The following is an 18,198-nucleotide window of genomic DNA, read 5'->3' on the forward strand; positions in this document are numbered from 1 at the left end:
TTTCGAGGAGAATACTGAAGAGCTGCACTTCCTGCAGGGGTATATGTACTAGGGGCTGACGTCAGATTGAAATCTGATCTGTCTCCAACTGCTATCAGGAGTACACTATACCCATTGGTCCTGAGTCCATCTGTCTACACTAAGGAAAACGAAATTATGAGGTAAGTAATTTCTCCAATAATTTTTGCACCCATATTTCAAAGAATATTCCTTATCTCACCAGACCAGCCCAACATGTATGGGTTTAGCCCTCCTGCCAGCAGATGGAGACAGAGAAGATTTTGATTCGCTGACCTTACCCCTTACAGGGTACAGTGAAGCCTGCAGCACTTCAGTATTTGTCTTCAGCAGATGGTAGAAGTGTTGAATCCTGCAGCTTACAAGTCTGAGGAGACAAATTGCTCCCAGGAGGTTTTGCCTTCGGGCGTGCTGCCTAATAGAATAAGGACAAGCAGAGAGAGTCAAGGACCCTTCTTCTAGCTTAGTCCTGATTGTAAGAAGGGAACTGAAAGCCAGGGGTGCTGGCTCCCTCTCCCTCCTTTATTAGAGAAGAGCCTGGCTCCTCCTTCTCCCTTGTCCTGAGAGTTTGAGACTTGTCTCTGATGGGGAGAAAAGGTTCCTGGGGACCTGTGGCTGACCAGCTATACCCTCTTCTCAGAAAAGTATCCCTTCTCTAAATATCTCTGTAAAGCCATATTAAAAAAAAAAAAAAAAAAGGAATGCCTAGCCAGTCTATGGTTTTGAAGCAGTATTCGAGCTTGGCTGAATCCTTCTATCCCTGGTGGGGTAAGCACTGGTGTGCTGCGACAGTTACTTAATTGCTGGTGGGTAGCTGATAATTGCAGTTGCTGCATAGCATGAGAAGTGCTGAACTGTGTGATGGGATGGGGGGGGGGGGAGGGGGGATGAGAGTGTGGCCATAGCTGGCAAATGCCAGGACTGCATAGAGGCAAGAATGGTGTGGTCTGAGGGGTCCACGGGGGGGTCCGACTGCGTTGGGTTTCAGATCGGCTGAAGGAGATGTGGGGCCCATTTTATTGGCAGTCTCCAAGCTAGATTTGGGTTCCTTTGGGGGAGGGGAGCCAGCAGAGTCTGTAGCAGTGGCCATTTTGAAAGCACAGTTAGGCACTACAGCCTAACTACAGCAGTGCACCGAGGCTCTAATTCTGCAACCTGTGGGGAAAGATTATTCTAAGCCTCAGGATGAGGGAGGCCTCCCTAGAAGAGGTCTGGTCTGGATTTCTCTAGAATCATCCTATTCCTTTTGTCTTGAGTTTGTTCACCGGGATTTGGTTCAGTTCATCTGAATCATCACCCTCCAGTTTGCAGTAGTTTCATGTCTTGGGCATGCTTGTGATAGGTGCAGCAAATTCCGATGGGACATTCTTCTGACACTCTTGGAGAGGCAGTCTAAAATCTGTGACTGCAAGGCATTTGCTGCGGTTACCTAACGGGTCGGCAGATACTTCCTTGAAGACAATGTTGAGTAAAGTACCCTTTAAGGGGAAGTTACTCTTTAATGGGGGGACCTTGAGAAGCTGGTAAAGCATTATGGAGATGACAAGTTGCCAGAGGATAGGCCTAGAGGATCCCAAAAAGGGAGATTCAGCAAGCCTAAATTTAGAGAAGTGAGATATTGTAGGCCTTAGAAGGTAAACACTTCTCTCAAAGGGACACAGTAGTAATAAGCCTCAGTCCTTTCTTTCCAACAAGAGTACTCTGGGGACAGGTGCGGTTTACTGTTAGATTCAAGGGACTTGCTGCCCCCTTCCTCCTATAGGAGGCCATCTGACTCAGTTTTACGGGCAGTGGGTGCTGTCAGTGATCAGAGATGGTTATGCCTTAGAATTTTCATGTCAAAGACTGCCTTTCTGGAAGCCTTTCAGTTGGAGGCCATCATTCTGGTGCCAGAAAAAAAGATATTCCATTCATTTTGTGTTTCCAGAGAAGGCAGGCACATTCCATCCCATTCTGGACCTCAAGCGAGTAAACTTCCTTAAAGATTTCACATTTTTTAATGGAAACTCTGCGCTCCATAATTGTGGCAGTGAGAAAGGAGAGTATCTATCTTTGTTGCATCTTTCCGAAGCGTATCTACACATTCCAATTCATCCTTCCCATCAAAAATATCTCCGGTCTGGGCTCTGCTCTCAACACCTCAAGAGACAGCATGGCTCTTAAATATGTAAGAGCTCCTCTCAGAGAACGTGTGTAATCATGCATGCCTCTCTTTCCTGGCTACAGCATGAGCCCCACACTGTGGGAATCAAAAGACACAGAAAGATGGGTTCTGTGTTATGCAGTGCACACAGCTCCTCTTCCCCCTTCTAGACCTTCTTTTCTTGAGTCCTTCCAACCTTTGTCTTTTCCCCAGGCTGAGTGAGACAGAGGGTGTGTGCTGTGAGCACCACATGCGACTCACTCTGAGTGTTAGGAGCAGCAGCAGCAATGAAGAAGCCCTGGCAGCCACATATGACAGCTGAGCTAGTTGCTTGCACTGCATGGATTTCTGCTTTCTTCCTGCGTAAATAAGCAGCTGGAATCTGGTACTGGGGAGAGCTGCTCATGGTGACAAACTAAAGGAATGAGCTAGAGAGAGGAGGAATTGATGTGTGGTGAAGAGCCGAGGGCAGGAAGGAGCAGGAGTCTACATCCAGCCCAGGGTGGGGTCTCACTGTTGAAGAGCGATTGTATGGGAGCATACAGCGGGTCAGAAAATCTTGCTGGGCAGGGCCATAGTTTGGGGATCTCTGTTTTAAAACTTGCTGCTGAGAAATATTTTCTTCTGGTTTATTTATACTTGAAATGTTTGAATGCCTCTATCACAGGGCTTCCCAAATCTGTCCTAGGGGACCCCACAGCTAGTTGGGTTTTCAGGATATCCGCAATGAATATGCATGAGAAATTTGCATCTGCTAAATCTCCACGGTATACAAATTTATCTCATGCATATTCATGATGGATATCCTGATAACCCGACTGGATGTGGGGTTTCCAGGACAGGTTTGGAAAGCCCTGCTTTATCATATACCCTTTCTCTCTCTTTTCTTCTTTAAGGTATGCATATTTGAATCTTTATTTCTCAACTCATAGGGCTTTTTGCCAAGAATAGGATAAGATGGTTTTATCATTGTTTAATCTTATTCAGGGATTTGTCATCGTCTTAATTTACTTATGCAAATCAAGAGTACAAGTCTTAATTCAATGTGCTAGTAATAAAGAAACTAAATTGCCTAGCCCATCACTGGTTACCTGCACTTATCTTGTAACCCATCTTTCATTCCCAAAGCCAGTGGTGATAGTAGTGAGTTTGCAAAAAATGCACTCTGTGGGCCAGATTTTAGTACCAACGCGCGGGCATAGATTTGTGCGCACAACTTGGCGCACACAAATCTACGCCCAATTTTATAACATGCGCGTGCAGCTGCGCGCATGTTATAAAATCCGGGGTTGGCGCACGCAAGGGGGTGCACAATTGTGCACCTTGCGCGCGCTGAGCCCTAGGAGAGCCCCGATGGCTTTCCCTGTTCCCTCTGAGGGCCCTCCGAAATCGGAGCAGCCTCGGAGCGAACTTTCCTTCCGCCCCTCCACCTTCCCCTACCTAACCCGCCCCCCAGCCCTACCTAAACCCTCCCCCATACCTTTGTTATACAAGTTGCGCCTGTCTCTGGGCAGGCGTAGGTTGCGTGAGGCGGCGCGATCCCCCGGCCTAGAGGCCCTACAGAGGCCTCTGGCCACGCCCCCGCCCTGTCCCGGACCACCCACGCCCTGCCCCTTTTTTTGAAGCCCCGAGGTTGCGCATGTCGCCGGGCCTATGCAAAATAGGCTCGGTGCACGTAACCCCCCTATGCGCATAGCGCTTTTAAAATCTGCCCCTTACTATATCTGAAACAAATATCAAAAATAGAGAAGGGAAGTGCACAATCATTTTAATTCAACATAAAAGAGCTCTGTTTAAACTTAACTTTTTTTTTTCAACAGTAACTATTTTGCTGTAGATACAGCTTCAGCCATAGCTATTGCTGTGATGACCTTTGGTACCATGTATCCTATGAGTGTCTATAGTGGAAAGGTGTTACTTCAGGTGAGAAAATCCTATAACGTCAATATACAGTATCTGTGTTTTTGATAAAATTTTCAAATGCAGTGCCACTACTATTTATGTAAATGGTTTGTTTGAACTCGCATGAATTGAACCAATTCTGATTCTTTCTAATGATTCTTCTCCCATCCATGTGTACAGCCATGTACTTTTTTTTTTTTTTTTTACCATGGCTGCGAGATGCCCTTGATCAGCAGATCATCTATGTAGAGAAATTCATGAACCCTCAGTTTGCATTAAAATGCTGTGATTACAGTAAGACACTCTGTGAATAATGACAGGGCTGATGCCAGACCAAATGGTAGGATATAGTATTAGAGGTGGGATGTATTTATATATGCATACACTCTCTCATCCTTCCTTCAAATCCAGAGAACATAGCCGATCTGTTGTTTAGGAGGGTTACTGAGGAGCTCAGAAAATGCATCTTGAACCTTTCCTTCATGGGATACCTGTTTGAGGCTGATACATCTAGGATGAGATAGAATCCTCTAGTTTGGGAATAAAATAAAAAAAACAAAATAAAATCCCCACTCTCTTTTTTTGAGCTGTTGTAGGAGTTAAAATGAGACAGAGGAACTCAGCAGAATCATGTCGAACGCCTTTGCCCTCACTATGTCACAGATGCCATTTTGAATACTGGCATCGGACGACGGCATGCAGGAGGTCGCTCCCGGACCCCCGCTGGACTTTTGGCAAGTCTTGTGGGGGTCAGGAGGCCCCCCCAAGCTGGCCAAAAGTCCCTGGGGGTCCAACGGTGAAGATTCGTGTATTCGTGGGGAATCGCGTTACGTTTCGCTTCCCCACGAATACTACGAATAGTGCAATATACGTTGCGGATTGCCAGTACGGCGAAAACGAATGCACACCCCTACTATCTTGTGCCTGCTGTATAAACTTAACAGCGGCCCAAGGGCTCACTAAGCTCAACTTTACTATAAGCATCCATTCTTCCAAAGATATCTCTTCCACTCTTTTCTATATCACAGAATGTGCAGAGATTTCTGAATTTGTTTTAAAATTGAATTTGACAAATGACTACAGAGACACTAAGATAAAACAGAAGTGATCCATGTGGACACTATATCCTGATATGATCATTATGGTCAGTGTTTCCTTTATATAGCAGTGTTAATTATCATCTCTCTAATTGTTCAGTGATTTTTTTTCCTGCATTATTTGTTGGAGGTTTTACTTTTTCCCTTTCTGACCAATTTCAACGTCAGTAGAAAAATCTTTGAAAACGAGAGTAGATTTTACCACTGTTGGCTTTAGCTTTTCTCTAAGAGTCTACTCCTGATTCACTAGGGCTTTTTTCCCCATTTTGAACCTGCAGCATGGGTTTATGTGTGTAAATTGCTGTTCTGAGAGAGCCCGGAGCTCAGTGTGTGTAAAAGTATTGTGTGTAACCCAGTTTTGTGTGTACTTTTACATATACCCCCTTGCACGAGGCGTTCCGCGAGTGGAGTTGGGAGTTATGGGGCAGATTTTTAAAAAGTACATGCGTGCGTGCTTTTGTTTGCGCAACCGGCGCAAACAAAAGTACGCCAGATTTTAAAAGATGCGCGCGTATCTTTTAAAATCCGGGGTTGGCGCGCGCAAGGCTGCGTAAAATCGGCAGCCTGCGTGCGCCGAGCCGCGCAGCCTGCCTCCGTTCCCTCCGAGGCCGCTCCGAAATCGGAGCGGCCTCGGAGGGAACTTTCTTTCCAGCGCCCCCCCACCTTCCCTTTCCTTCCCTTAACTAACCTGCCCCCTGGCCCTAACTAATTCCCCCCCTACCTTTATTTCAAAAGTTACACCTGCCCAAGGCAGGCCTATCTTGCGCACGCCGGCGCACCATGTTCCAGTCCAGGGGCTGGTCCGGAGGCCGCGTCCACGCTCCCGGAACGCCCCCCCGATGACGCGCCGGCCGTGACACCCCCCCCGAGGAAAGCCCCGGGACTTACGCGCGTCCGGGGCGCGCGCAGGGGGTGGAAGGGGCAGCTTTTCGGGGGTTACGCATGTATCTTACGCGTGTGCCCCTTTGAAAATCTGCCCCTATGTGTATATATTTCTTTTAATTTTAAAAGCAAGCTGGTAAATTAACCTGCACAAATTATGCCTCGATAGAGCAAGCGTAACTTTGTGTGAGTGGGTTCGTGCACATTATTGGAGCACTTAATGTGGGAATTTTGAACACAAATTTATGTAGACTTTAGCCCTTCCCACACAGATTTGAAATTGCTCTCTCTGTGTCTGGGGTGGAAGCGGAAAGTTAGTAAATCTGGCCAGACACCTTACCAGCTGGATCAGATTCCAGGTACTCTCTGGTTAGACGTCTCTGAAACAGAGGACATTTAGAGAAGCAAGATATTGAGCCCTGGCATTTACCACATCTCCTCCTCCTTAATGGCACTCAACTGAAAACATATTTTCTTAAACTGAAATGCTGCATTATCCATGCTGTTTTACTAAGGATGCCAATTTGTTAGTTTTATCTTTTTTTTGTGATTTTTATTTCCAGACAACACCACCTCATGTGATTGGCCAGCTGGATAAAATTATCAGAGAGGTAAGATGAACTAGCCAAAAGGAAACATGATTTCATAAATCAAGAACACAATTTTTCTTATAATCAACCTTAGTACTTACTGGAATGTATTTATATTTTTAAGTTGGAGGAAGATCAGTGGCTCTGTTATTCTCTTCTCAATTTAGGGAAGCACAGATCACTTCAACTCAGTTTTCGCTCATCATTCCAAATTGTTTTAGTGTTTTACACATGTTGTTATTTTTCAGAGGTGGCAACTCCAGCTATCATTTTTAGAATTTAAATATTTCATCATCTCTGAATAAACCATTCCGTCCAACGTACAATTGTGCTACAGAAGGCAATCGTGTAAATTCAACCCTATTTTGTGCCAATTTTTTTATTTTGTTCCAATAGTAAATACAATAAGTAATACAAAAAATAAACAAGGGAGTCTGGAAGAATAGAAAGTCTGCATCCAAATGGACTGCCAGAGAAAATGTAATTATCTGGTTTTTCCTTTTTCTTTTTTCCTTCTTACTCCAAGTTCAATTTCCCCTGTTACATGTAACTGCTTTTTCCGCACAATTGTTCAAGTTTAAGCTTATTTTGCACTCCTGTTTCATGTGAACCAGCATGATGGGACTATTGTCTTGAATGTTGGTATATAAAAAACTTAAATAAATAAAATAAATAAAAATAAAAGCATTAAACGAATATTGCAGATTTAAAGTACATCAACCAATACCTTCCAAACTTTTGGTAAACTTATTTAAACATCCTCTGTTAAAGCGCAAGGCTTCCTGTTTAGGGATTATACTCGGCACAGCAGAATAACTCTTCTTTCCATGGAGCACTTATCTCTTTCCATTGCAGGGCTGCTACTGCCAACACTGCTCTAAGAGAGAAGTACTTGTAATATCTGAATTACTCATATGTCCTAGTATATGTATATATAGAGAGAGTGGACAGGTAAAAGGCATTTTTGATTTTGTGTATACTGCAGAAACCTCAACCCAATATTTTGGAATGTTTTTACATTGCTATTTTATGAAGTAAAGTACCCATCTCAACGGCATATTTTATACAATCTGGCAAACTCAGCCACCCCATTTTAAGCAATATATTAGTAGCATACTATATTCTGTGCACCCAGTTGAAATGTATAAGTGTGATGTTGATGTTAACTGAAACACCTCATTCCAGTTTTCATTACTGAATATAATTATCTATTTCCCATTTCGCCCACAAGCAGTTTGTAGCAGTTTTTCTTCAGAGTCCCTTAGTGTACTACATAAGGCTGAAGTCATATCTTTATGTATTTCGTACACTTTTTCTAATGGAGACAAATACCAGGACCTTATCTACTACATGCGTAATTGTATTTAAAAATGGCAAACTTATAAGTAATTATTTAAATAAATAAATAAAAAAGCAAAAGAAAGCGTAGATGTTTGATGCACTCCTATATTCCACCTAATATACTCACCAACCCTGATCACCCACTGATCTACTTTGCCCTTTGCACTGCGCGTGTGATCTTTGTGAAATATGCTGTTCAAAGGGCAAAGTAGATCAGTGGCAGGAGACACTGGCTGGCAGGAAGCAGGTTTGTTGACCTGCTCTCCTGGCTGAAGGTTGGGGGGGATGGTGGAATGAGAAAATCTGGGTGGGAGGTCTGGGGAATTGCACTGCACTGAGCGAATACCCCTACCCTCACTGAGTGGGTAGGGGTATTGGGGAGGGGGAGTTCACCAGTGGATGAGTGAATTTAGGGGAGGAGGGGACATGAATGCATCAGATGGATTGGGAAGGGAAATTAAGTGCATTGCAAGTGAAACATGGAAGTGAATGCATCGAATGAGAGATTGGACGACGTGGAGAGTGAGTGCAACAGGGTGGTGGAGGAGACTTGAGAGATTGCTGGTTTTGGGCTCCTTTGGGTTGAGAGACTGGTGGAAAACAAGTTGTTGATGTTGAGAGAGACTATTGGGGATGAGGTGTGGGGTGGAGGAAGGTTGAGAGACTGGTGGAAGGGAGTAATCCACTCCTTTATGGTGTACTGTTGCAGGATTCCTAGAGGAGCTTTGAGCCAAAAATGTTTACATTCTACATTTGAGTAATTTTTTTTTTCAGAATTGTACTTCTAAATTAATTATTACTCCAAGAGTGATGATGTTATGATGAATAAAATATGCAGAATTTTAAACTTTTATGCACAGCATTTTAAATGTTTTGCTACAGAATTCCCCCAGGAGTACCTTAAGAAACAAGATGCATTTTAAAGTTATATTCTAAATGTCATCTCTGGAAGTTTTCCTTGAAAGCCATGTGCTGGAACATGATCTGCAAACCACTATTGATAATTAGCTAGTAACATGTCTCAATGAAATACTGTGACTGGCTAACATTAATGTACATATTTATATAAATTACTCATATTTTGCTATTTGTGTTCCCTGAATTAGGTTTCTACTCTGGATGGGGTCTTGGAGGTTCGGAATGAGCATTTCTGGATGTTGGGTTTTGGTACCTTGGTATGAAATTTACTATGTTTTCTATTCTCATTCCTCTCCCCCTTTTTATTAAGCCATTATCCTTTATTTCTTCTTGCTAATACAGAAACTGAGTTGGCAATGTACCCTTTTAAAGTGAATTTTAAAAGCCTGGTGTGTGCCAAAAGTAAGAGATACTCGTGCATGGGAGGACATGCATGCGCCCAGCAGATTTTAAAAGCTGTCCATGTGCACGAGTGTCTCCCAATGTGCAAATATCTCCCTCTAAATAAAATAGGGGTGTGGTGTGAGTGTTCTGGGGTGGGGCATAAGAGATGTGCGCACAAATCCTTACATGCCAAGGCATGCGCCGCTTAACTTTACTTCTGCTATTGAGGAGGTGTAATTAAATATTAATAAAATATTTACAGGTATTGCTAAGGGGTTTGAGGGATTTGGGCTAAGTGGGGGGAGTGCAGGCTATTAAACCAGGGGCATTGAAGGACTTAGCAGACTGGTGAAACTGGTCATGGCATGGACGCATGCCGGTTATAAAATACCCTCACTCACGCAGCGGAAACCCAACTTGCGCTGCTGGGCATACACAAGCTTAAAATTAGGCGTACAGATGCATATATGTGTGCAAGTTATAAAATGGCTGCGTCCCTGGGCACACGCTGACATACACACGTGTATATGCGCCTGTGCTCCTGTTTGAAATTATAACATGCGCGCGCAGCCGTGCGTGTGTTATAAATTCCAGGGTCGGCGCGCGCAAGGGGGTGCACATTTGTTCACCTTGTGCGTGCCGAGCCCTAGGGGAGCCCTGATGGCTTTCCCCATTCCCTCCGAGGCCACTCTGAAATCGGAGCGGCCTCGGAGGGAACTTTCCTTCGGCCCTCCCCCCACCTTCCCCTCCCTAACTCACCCCCCAGCCCTACCTAAAACCCCCCCCAACCTTTATTTTGTTAGTTGCCGCCTGCCTCTGGGCAGGCATAGGTTGCGCGCGCTGGCACTTGGTCGGCGCGCGATCCCCGGGCCCAGTGGCAGTGAAGAGGCCTCTGGCCATGCCCATGCCCCACCCCCGGACGGCCCCACCCACGCCCCGCCCATTTTTTCAAGCCCCGGGACTTACATGCATCCCGGGCTTGCGCGCGTCGCCGGGCCTATGCAAAATAGGCTCGGCACACGTAACCCCCTCTAGGCGTGTAAATCCACCTGGATTTACGTGCATAGGCTTTGAAAATCTGCCCCTTATTGTTTAAGCGATAGAGGTGCCATATAGGTGGTATGGTAGAATCTCTGCTTCCCTAAAGTAATATGGTATAAGTTGTCTGACTCTGAACTGAACTGAACTCGGCTTGTATCTTACAGTTGTGCTGTTTTTTCAATTAAATCCGTTTTTTGTACTGCCTCAGTTCTGTCGATTTCTTTATTTTAAGTACTGTGCAAGTTTCTTGTATCAGGCTTGTGGAATAATCATATTGAGAGGTTAGTAGGAAAGGTCTGTCTGTTTGCAGATAACACAAATATTTACAAAAGAGTAGGCAAAATCTAAGAGGGCTCAAGGCGTGGTCACGTAATTGGCAGTTAAGGTTCAGTACAGTGTCATGCATTGGGGTGCAGACATCCAAGGAGGCAGTACATGACAGAAGGTGAGATACTGCCAATCAAGAGAGAGAGATCTGACTGTTCAAATCTGATGACATCAGGGTATCAAGACAATGTGACAAGGCAGTAGTTAGAGCCAGTGGAAAGCTACGGTGCATAGGAAAATCATGATCAGTAGAAGGGAGGTGATAATGCCTTTTTATAGGTTCTTTGTGAGACCTCATCTGTAGAGTTAAATCCTGGAGGCTGCACTTATGAAAGGGTATAGAGTGGTGGCAGTCCAAAGAAGGAATACCAGAAATGGTGCAGGGTCTGTGCCAAAAGCCCTATGAATTGAGACTTAAAAATACACTACAGGAGAGAGAGGGAAGATCTAATAGATATTCGGAAATACCAAAAATATAAATAAACACAATAAGAAGCATACTTTTTCCAATGGTTAGGATGTTCCAGAATAAGAGATGATTGGTTTAAGGCTTCAAGGGTGAAGACTCCAGAACAACATTTGAAAATGTCACTTTACGAGAGGAGGCCGGATGAATGGAAAAATTTCCAGTTGAAATGGAGGCAGTAACAAGCAATGAAATTTAAGTAAGGATGAAATAAGCACAGGAGATCTCAGCCACTAACCGGCGTTCTACAGCACGCAACAGGAAATAATTTGCGCAGATCAAATGGGCCCTGTCATCCTTGTTGGCCATCATTTCCTAAATGTCTATTTTATTCAGCTATTATTATTAATACCTTGAGATGCTGGCAAACAGCATAAATATCTTTATCATCTGCACAGATCAGCAGCTGGGGTTGGGGATTGGGTTCCGTGTGGAGGTAAACTAACAATGGAGCAGCGCTTTCAGTTCTACTCTTACTGCAAATTAACCTAGCTGCACTATTTACCTCTTATTACTGCTATACAAGCATCACATACTTGATGCAGCTCCATTATTATTTGCAAGGAATTCCTTGATTATCTAATTTATATAATTGTGAACTTTCAAATCAGTACATAAGAACATAAAATTTGCCATATTGAGTCAGATCAAAGGTCCATCAAGCCAGGTATCCTATTTCCAACAGTGGTCAATCCAGATCACAAGTACATGGTAGGATCCCAGGGGCAAATAGATTCCATGCTGCTTATTCCACGGATAAGCAGTGAATTTTCTCAAATCCATCTTAATAATGATTTATGGATTTTCTTCCAGGAACTTGTCCAAATCTTTAAACCCAGCTGTACTAACACCTTTTATCACATCCTCCAGCAATAAATTTGGAGTTTAATTGTGCATTGAGCAAAACATTATTTTCTTCTGTTTGTCTTAAATGTACTACCTAGTAACCTCATTGCATGTCCTTTGTACTTTTTGAAAGAGTAAATAACAGATTTGCATTTACTTGTTCCACTCTACTCGTTATTTTATAAACCTTTATCATATCTCCCCTCAGCCGTCTCTTCTCCAAGCTGAACAGCCCTAACCTCTTCAGCCTTTCCTCATAGGGGAATTGTTCCATCCCCTTTATCATTTTGGTTGCCCTTCTCTGACCCATTTCTAATTCTGCTTTATATTTTTTGAGATGCGGTGACCAGAACTGTACACAATACTCAAGATGCGGTCACACCATGGAGCGATACAGAGGCATTATGATATTCTCTGTTTTATTCTCCATTCCTTTCCTAATAATCCCTAGACTTTTAGTTGCTTTCTTGGCCATCACCACATGCTTAGCAGAGTATTGCATCAGATTATCCTTGATGATGCCTAGATCCTTTCCCAATGTGGAACCTTCAATTGTGTAGCTATAATTTGGGTTGTTCTTCCCTATATATCACTTTGCACTTATCCACATTAAATGTCATCTGCCATGTGGATGCCCAGTCTCCCAGTCTTTCAAGGTCCTCTTCCAATTTCTCACATTCATCTTGTGATTTTAACAACTTCGATGGGACGTGTCCTATCATTTAGTTTCCAAAACAAAGATCTCTCAACATTCTAACAATTCTGAACTTTCACTCACAGAAGAGGGATCAGATCATAGGAAGATAATTTTCAAAGAGACTTCTCCAGATAGAACAGTGTTTTATGCACATAAACGGTCTTTTACTATTACTGCTACTACTATTACTTAATTGCCAGCCCGGTATGCAGGTATGTCTTTTCGCATAGAAGTTTACCCAGACTGATGGAGGTGGAGTTGGAGGTTTAAATACGCACACGGATATTTAAAAGTATGAGTATAAATTTTCTGGAAAGCCGAGCGTGGACGTTTTAGCAGGTGTAACTTGTGCAGATAGATTTGGTATGATAATTTTCAAAGTGGGCTTGTCATGGTAAATCTAAATTTAAATGAATTGCTCAGTACACTCAACGATTTCAGTGAATTGACATTTAGGATTCAGAGCCTTTCAGCATCAGGCTCCCATTTCACATTTGTTAGTTTTCAAATGATTTTTGGTTACAATCTAGTGGTCTGTGTGAAATGAGTTGATAATTAAGCCAATTCCCAGTGGACAGCTGTCCTCATCACTAAAAAAAACAAACAAAAAAAAAAAAACCAGCTTCACTTTCACAATTAGCACTACTTGGCACTCTTTTTTGGCAGTCTCAGCAAAGAGTTCAAGGGCTGAATGGGAGCTCTGTCTAAAATTCTTCCTCCAGAACAAGGTTGAAGCACACTAGTTGGGCAGGATAGGGAAACATTGTACTCCTACTACCTGTATTAGGTTGAAAATAATAGAACAGTAAATATGACATGTGGACATCTTTCTAGTTCGTAACACCGTCTTTGGCAGAAATAACAGCTTCCAAATATTTTGTCAGGGTGTACTGCCGGATTTATGACCCCTGGAGCAGGCACGGGCTGGAACAGACAAGGCAGGCTGAAACAGAACGGGATTCAGAAAGTCTTCTGCTTGTACCAACCACCCTCCCATCAGGTGCTGGTGGCCAATAGAACTTAGACACACCAGGGAACTTGAAGACGCCGACAGGAGCAGGGCGGGATCGCTGCAGGAACTGAATACAAGAGACTGAGACAATTCAGGATCTCAGCAAACACAAGACAAGGATCAACAGGAACAAACTAAGAGAGAAAATAACAAATTAAAGCAAGACTAGGACACAGAATACATAGGCCTGAGAATGGGGCCAACATAAGGTTTCAAACTAGGGCTATGAGATTCAAGGCTAGGACTGAGACTAGGCCCAAGCTCTGGCAAGGTACTAATCATTAGACTCGCATAAAACAGGGTCCTCCCAGAAACAGCATGGCTGCCAGCAGAATGAACATGACATAGAGCTGGGAAGAATATCTCTGAGCAGGCCACAGTTCTGGGACGACTGGACATACTCACAGGGACCCACTAAGGCCTCATACTGTATGGAGGCAAGAACTGCCCAACAGGTTTTCACATTTTTCCTGTAGCCATCTAAGACTCTTTCTGTTCTTGCTTTTGAATTTTTTTTTCCCCACTCTTCTTGCTCAGAAATATTTTAGATCTCCTCACAGATTTTTAATATTCAAATCCAGGGATTGTGAAAGCCACTCCAAAACCTTCACTTTTCTTTCCTCTAGAACATCACGGTTGATTTTGAGGTATGTTTCAGCTTGTTGCCTTGCTGAAATATCCAACCTTTTTTCGGCTTTAATTTCCTCACCAACTATAGAACATTAGCTTCTAGAATATGTTGATATTTTATTGAATCCATTCTTCTTTCCACCTACCCACACAATATTTCCTGTTCCACTGACTGCCAGTTGTTAAGCATGGGGTAGATCTGTTATACTTGGGGGTTGTGTGGCAAAGTGTTCTTTTCTTGAAATGCTTCACCCTTTATTCTCCGAATGTATCTTGTGTGGTTGAAACTAAACAGTTAAAATTTTGTTTCATCAATCCAAAGCACTTTGTTCCAAATAATTTCAGACTGATCAAGGTTTTGTTTTGCATACTTCATACAATGACATTGGTGATGAGGTCGTAGAAAAGATTTCTTTCTGACAACTTTCCCATGCTGATCATTGTTGTGAAAGCAACACTCTACTGTGGACCTGGATAACTACTTCAATGTTGGCTAAACTTTTCAGCAGGTCATTTGCAGGGATCTGTGGGTTCTCTTTTGCAGATCTGACCAGTTTACGGGCAGTTCTGTCAGACATTTTTCTTGGTCTTCCAGATCTTTCCTTGACTTCAGCAGTTCCATGCTAACTTCCATTTCTTAATATTTCTGACAGTTGAAATTTTTAGATGGAAGTGTTAAGAGATGTTTTTATAGCCTTCCCCTGCTTTGTACGAGTGAATTATCTTCATTTTCAAATGCTCAAGACAGCTGCTGCTTAAAAGAGCCATGGTTGCTGAAAGTAGACAGAACAATAATAGTGAGAGGTCAGAGTATTTGTCCAACTGCATAATTATCCTCACCTGACTAATCGAAGGCCTAATGAATCAATCAACTTTTTGAATCTTACAACGTTTTTTGAAAAAGTATTAATGAATCAACTAAAAGGATGTCCACACTTTTGCCTGTGGCATATTTACTGTTTTTATTATTTTCAATCTGTTAAAATCAGCAAATAATAATTTTGTATTAGAAATTGCAGAAAGATATTGGGGTAGATTTTAAGACATGTGCGTGTGCTACCCGGCGCATGCACATGTTATAAAATTGGGGGTCAGCACGCCCAAGGGAGTGCACAAGTGTGCACCTTGCGTGCGCCGAGCCCCCGCTGAGCCACGCTACCTTCCCCCGCCCCTCAGCCCTAAGCTAACCCCCCCCCAAAAAAAAAATTGGCCTAAACTATTGCGCGTGCCGCTGTGCCAGGAGCCTCTGACCCCGTCCCCATACCGCCCCACCCCCTCCCTGCTCCTTTTTGCAAGCCCCAGGACTTACACACGTCCCAGGGCTTTCCATGCGTCCCGGGGGCTTTTGAAAATAGGCCCGGCAGCGTAAACCCGGTTATGCGCGTAACCTTTTGAAAATCCAGCCCATTGTGTTTAACTTTGTGCCATGTGAAGAGAATAGCCCAATTTGATCAGGGGTGCATAAACCTTTACACACAATGTATGTTTCCTGTGGGAGGATTCACTTTTAATGTTCCCGAGAACCAGGCTCTCAGTGTTGCCTTTAATTAGGTGGAGAATTTTAATCTTTTAAGCACATCTGTTATCATTTTTTGGTAAACTTATTTCTCCATTCAGTCTAATCGAGAATTAGGTGGGATGTTTTATTTGAAATGACTGGATTCTTTAGTTTTGTTTTACAGGGCTGGACTGTTTCCTCATGAGAGCAGGAGATTGGGCTATTCTCTTTACATTGATTGTATTTTTATGAAGATGGTATAAAAGTATAAAATGTAATATTTATCTTAACTATGACTAAACATTTTAAGCTACTGAATGTTTCATCTAAAGGACCATAAACTTTTTTTTTTTTTGTTAGGCTGGATCAGTACATGTACGAATCCGAAGAGACGCCAGTGAACAGATGGTACTTGCTCATGTGACTAATCGGCTGTGTACTTTAGTATCTACCTTGACAGTTCAGATTTTCAAAGATGATTGGATCAAACCTGCTTTATCCTCTGGGCCTATTCCATCTAATGTGCTTTCAGATCATCATGTTATTCCAGTACTACCATTAAAAACTGATGATTTAAATCCTTGTACATCTACTCCAGCTAAATATAGTAGACTACTTCCAGAATTTTCTTTCAACACACCAGGTAAAAACATGAATCCTGTCATCCTTTCAAATGTTCAAACCAGGCCTCATGGTTTATTCCTTAATTATGGATCGTTGCCTTATGGCAGGGGTCAGGAACCTATGGCTCGGGAGCCAGATATGGCTCTTTTGATGGCTGCATCTGGCTCGCAGACAAATCTTTAATAAAAAAGTAAAAATCTAACAAAATCCCCCACCCTCCTGACGCCCCTGAAGACCTCCAAAATTAATTTACTACAACCCCCAGCCTCCTGACCCCCCCCCCCCCCCCCAAGACCTGCCAAAAGTCCCTGGTGGTCCAGCGGGGTCCAGGAGCGGTCGGGGAGCAATCTCCTGGACTTGGGCTGTCGGCTGCCAGTAGTCAAAATGGCGCCAACGGCCCTTTGCCCTCACTATGTCACTGGGGTCAACCAATGGCGGCGGTAGCCCCTGTGACATAGTAAGGGCAAAGGGCCGTCGGCTGCCAGTAATCAAAATGGCGTCGACGGCCCTTTGGCCTTACTATGTCGCTGGGGTCGACCAATGGCGGCGGTAGCCCCTGTGACATAGCCGACGGCCCTTTGCCCTTACTATGTCACAGGGGCTACCGCCGCCATTGGTCGACCCCAGTGACATAGTGAGGGCAAAGGGCCGTCGGTGCCATTTTGACTACTGGCAGCCGACAGCCCAAGTCCAGGAGATCGCTCCCGGACCCCCGCTGGACCACCAGGGACTTTTGGCAGGTCTTGGGGGGGTCAGGAGGGTGGAGGGTTGTAGTAAATTAATTTTGGAGGTCTTGGGGGTCATCAGGAGGGTGGGGGGTTGTAGTAAATTAATTTTGGAGGTCTTGGGGGGCGTCAGGAGGGTGGGGGGTTTTGTTAGATTTTTACTTTTTTATTAAAGATTTGTCTGTGAGCCCTGGACCCCCGCTGGATCACCAGCGACTTTTGGCAGGTCTTGTGGGGGGGGTAAGAGGATGGGGGGTTGTAGTAAATTAATTTGGTAGGTCTTGGGGGAGTCAGGAGGGTGGGGGGTTGTAGTTAGTATGGCTCTCACGGAATTACATTTTAAAATATGTGGCGTTCATGGCTCTCTCAGCCAAAAAGGTTCCCGACCCCTGCCTTATGTCAATGCATTCAGTCAAGGAGTTAGAATGCCCGCAATTGGAGTAAATCAAGGACTTAGGTCTGCTTTTATAAATGTACCAAGCAGATATGGAACAAGTACTCCAGGCCCATTTACCTAATTTAAACCATAGTGTATGATATTTGACACCATTTATTTTTGTAAAGACCATTGCCATTTCATTTTTTTCCTATGTTTTGTTCAAAATTGTTTAATACTTGTGATCCATATTAAAAGAATTATACACTTTTCTGTAACATGGCTGCTATTTCATTGCCAATAGTCTTTTTATGAGCAATAAGGGGTGGATTTTAAAAGGGTTACGCACGTAACCCTTTTAAACCCGCTCCTGCGTGTGCCGAGCCTATTTTGCATAGGCCCGGCGACGCACGCAAGCCCCGGGGCGCGTGTATGTCCCGGGCTTGAAAAAAGGGGTGGGGAGTGGGCGGGACAGGGGCGGGATCAAGGCCTCTGTGCCGGAAGGTCGCGCGCCGGCACTCAGCCAGCACGCACAACTTATGCCTGCCCAGAGGCAGATGCAACTTAGAAAATAAAGGAAGGGGGTGTGATTTAGGTAGGGCTGGGGGGCGGGTTAGGTAGGGGAAGGGAGAGGAAGGTGGGAGGGGCAGAAGGAAAGCTCTCTTCGAGGCCGCTCCGATT

General features: G+C 43.9%; 1 protein-coding gene across 1 annotated transcript in view; it reads left to right on the forward strand.

Annotated features, from left to right (window-relative positions):
• SLC30A6 (solute carrier family 30 member 6) overlaps positions 1-16,638 on the forward strand; it is a 94,880-nt gene extending 78,242 nt beyond the window's left edge. The window contains exons 11-14 of the mRNA XM_029593780.1: positions 3,982-4,084; positions 6,606-6,653; positions 9,080-9,148; positions 16,153-16,638. Of these exons, the coding sequence (XP_029449640.1) occupies positions 3,982-4,084; positions 6,606-6,653; positions 9,080-9,148; positions 16,153-16,599 (667 nt within the window). The 3' untranslated portion in view covers positions 16,600-16,638. The remainder of the gene's footprint in view (positions 1-3,981; positions 4,085-6,605; positions 6,654-9,079; positions 9,149-16,152) is intronic.
• Positions 16,639-18,198: the final 1,560 nt, after the last annotated feature.

This window comes from Rhinatrema bivittatum, chromosome 3 (genome assembly GCF_901001135.1).
Source record: "Rhinatrema bivittatum chromosome 3, aRhiBiv1.1, whole genome shotgun sequence".
Taxonomy (NCBI): Eukaryota; Metazoa; Chordata; class Amphibia; order Gymnophiona; family Rhinatrematidae; genus Rhinatrema; species Rhinatrema bivittatum.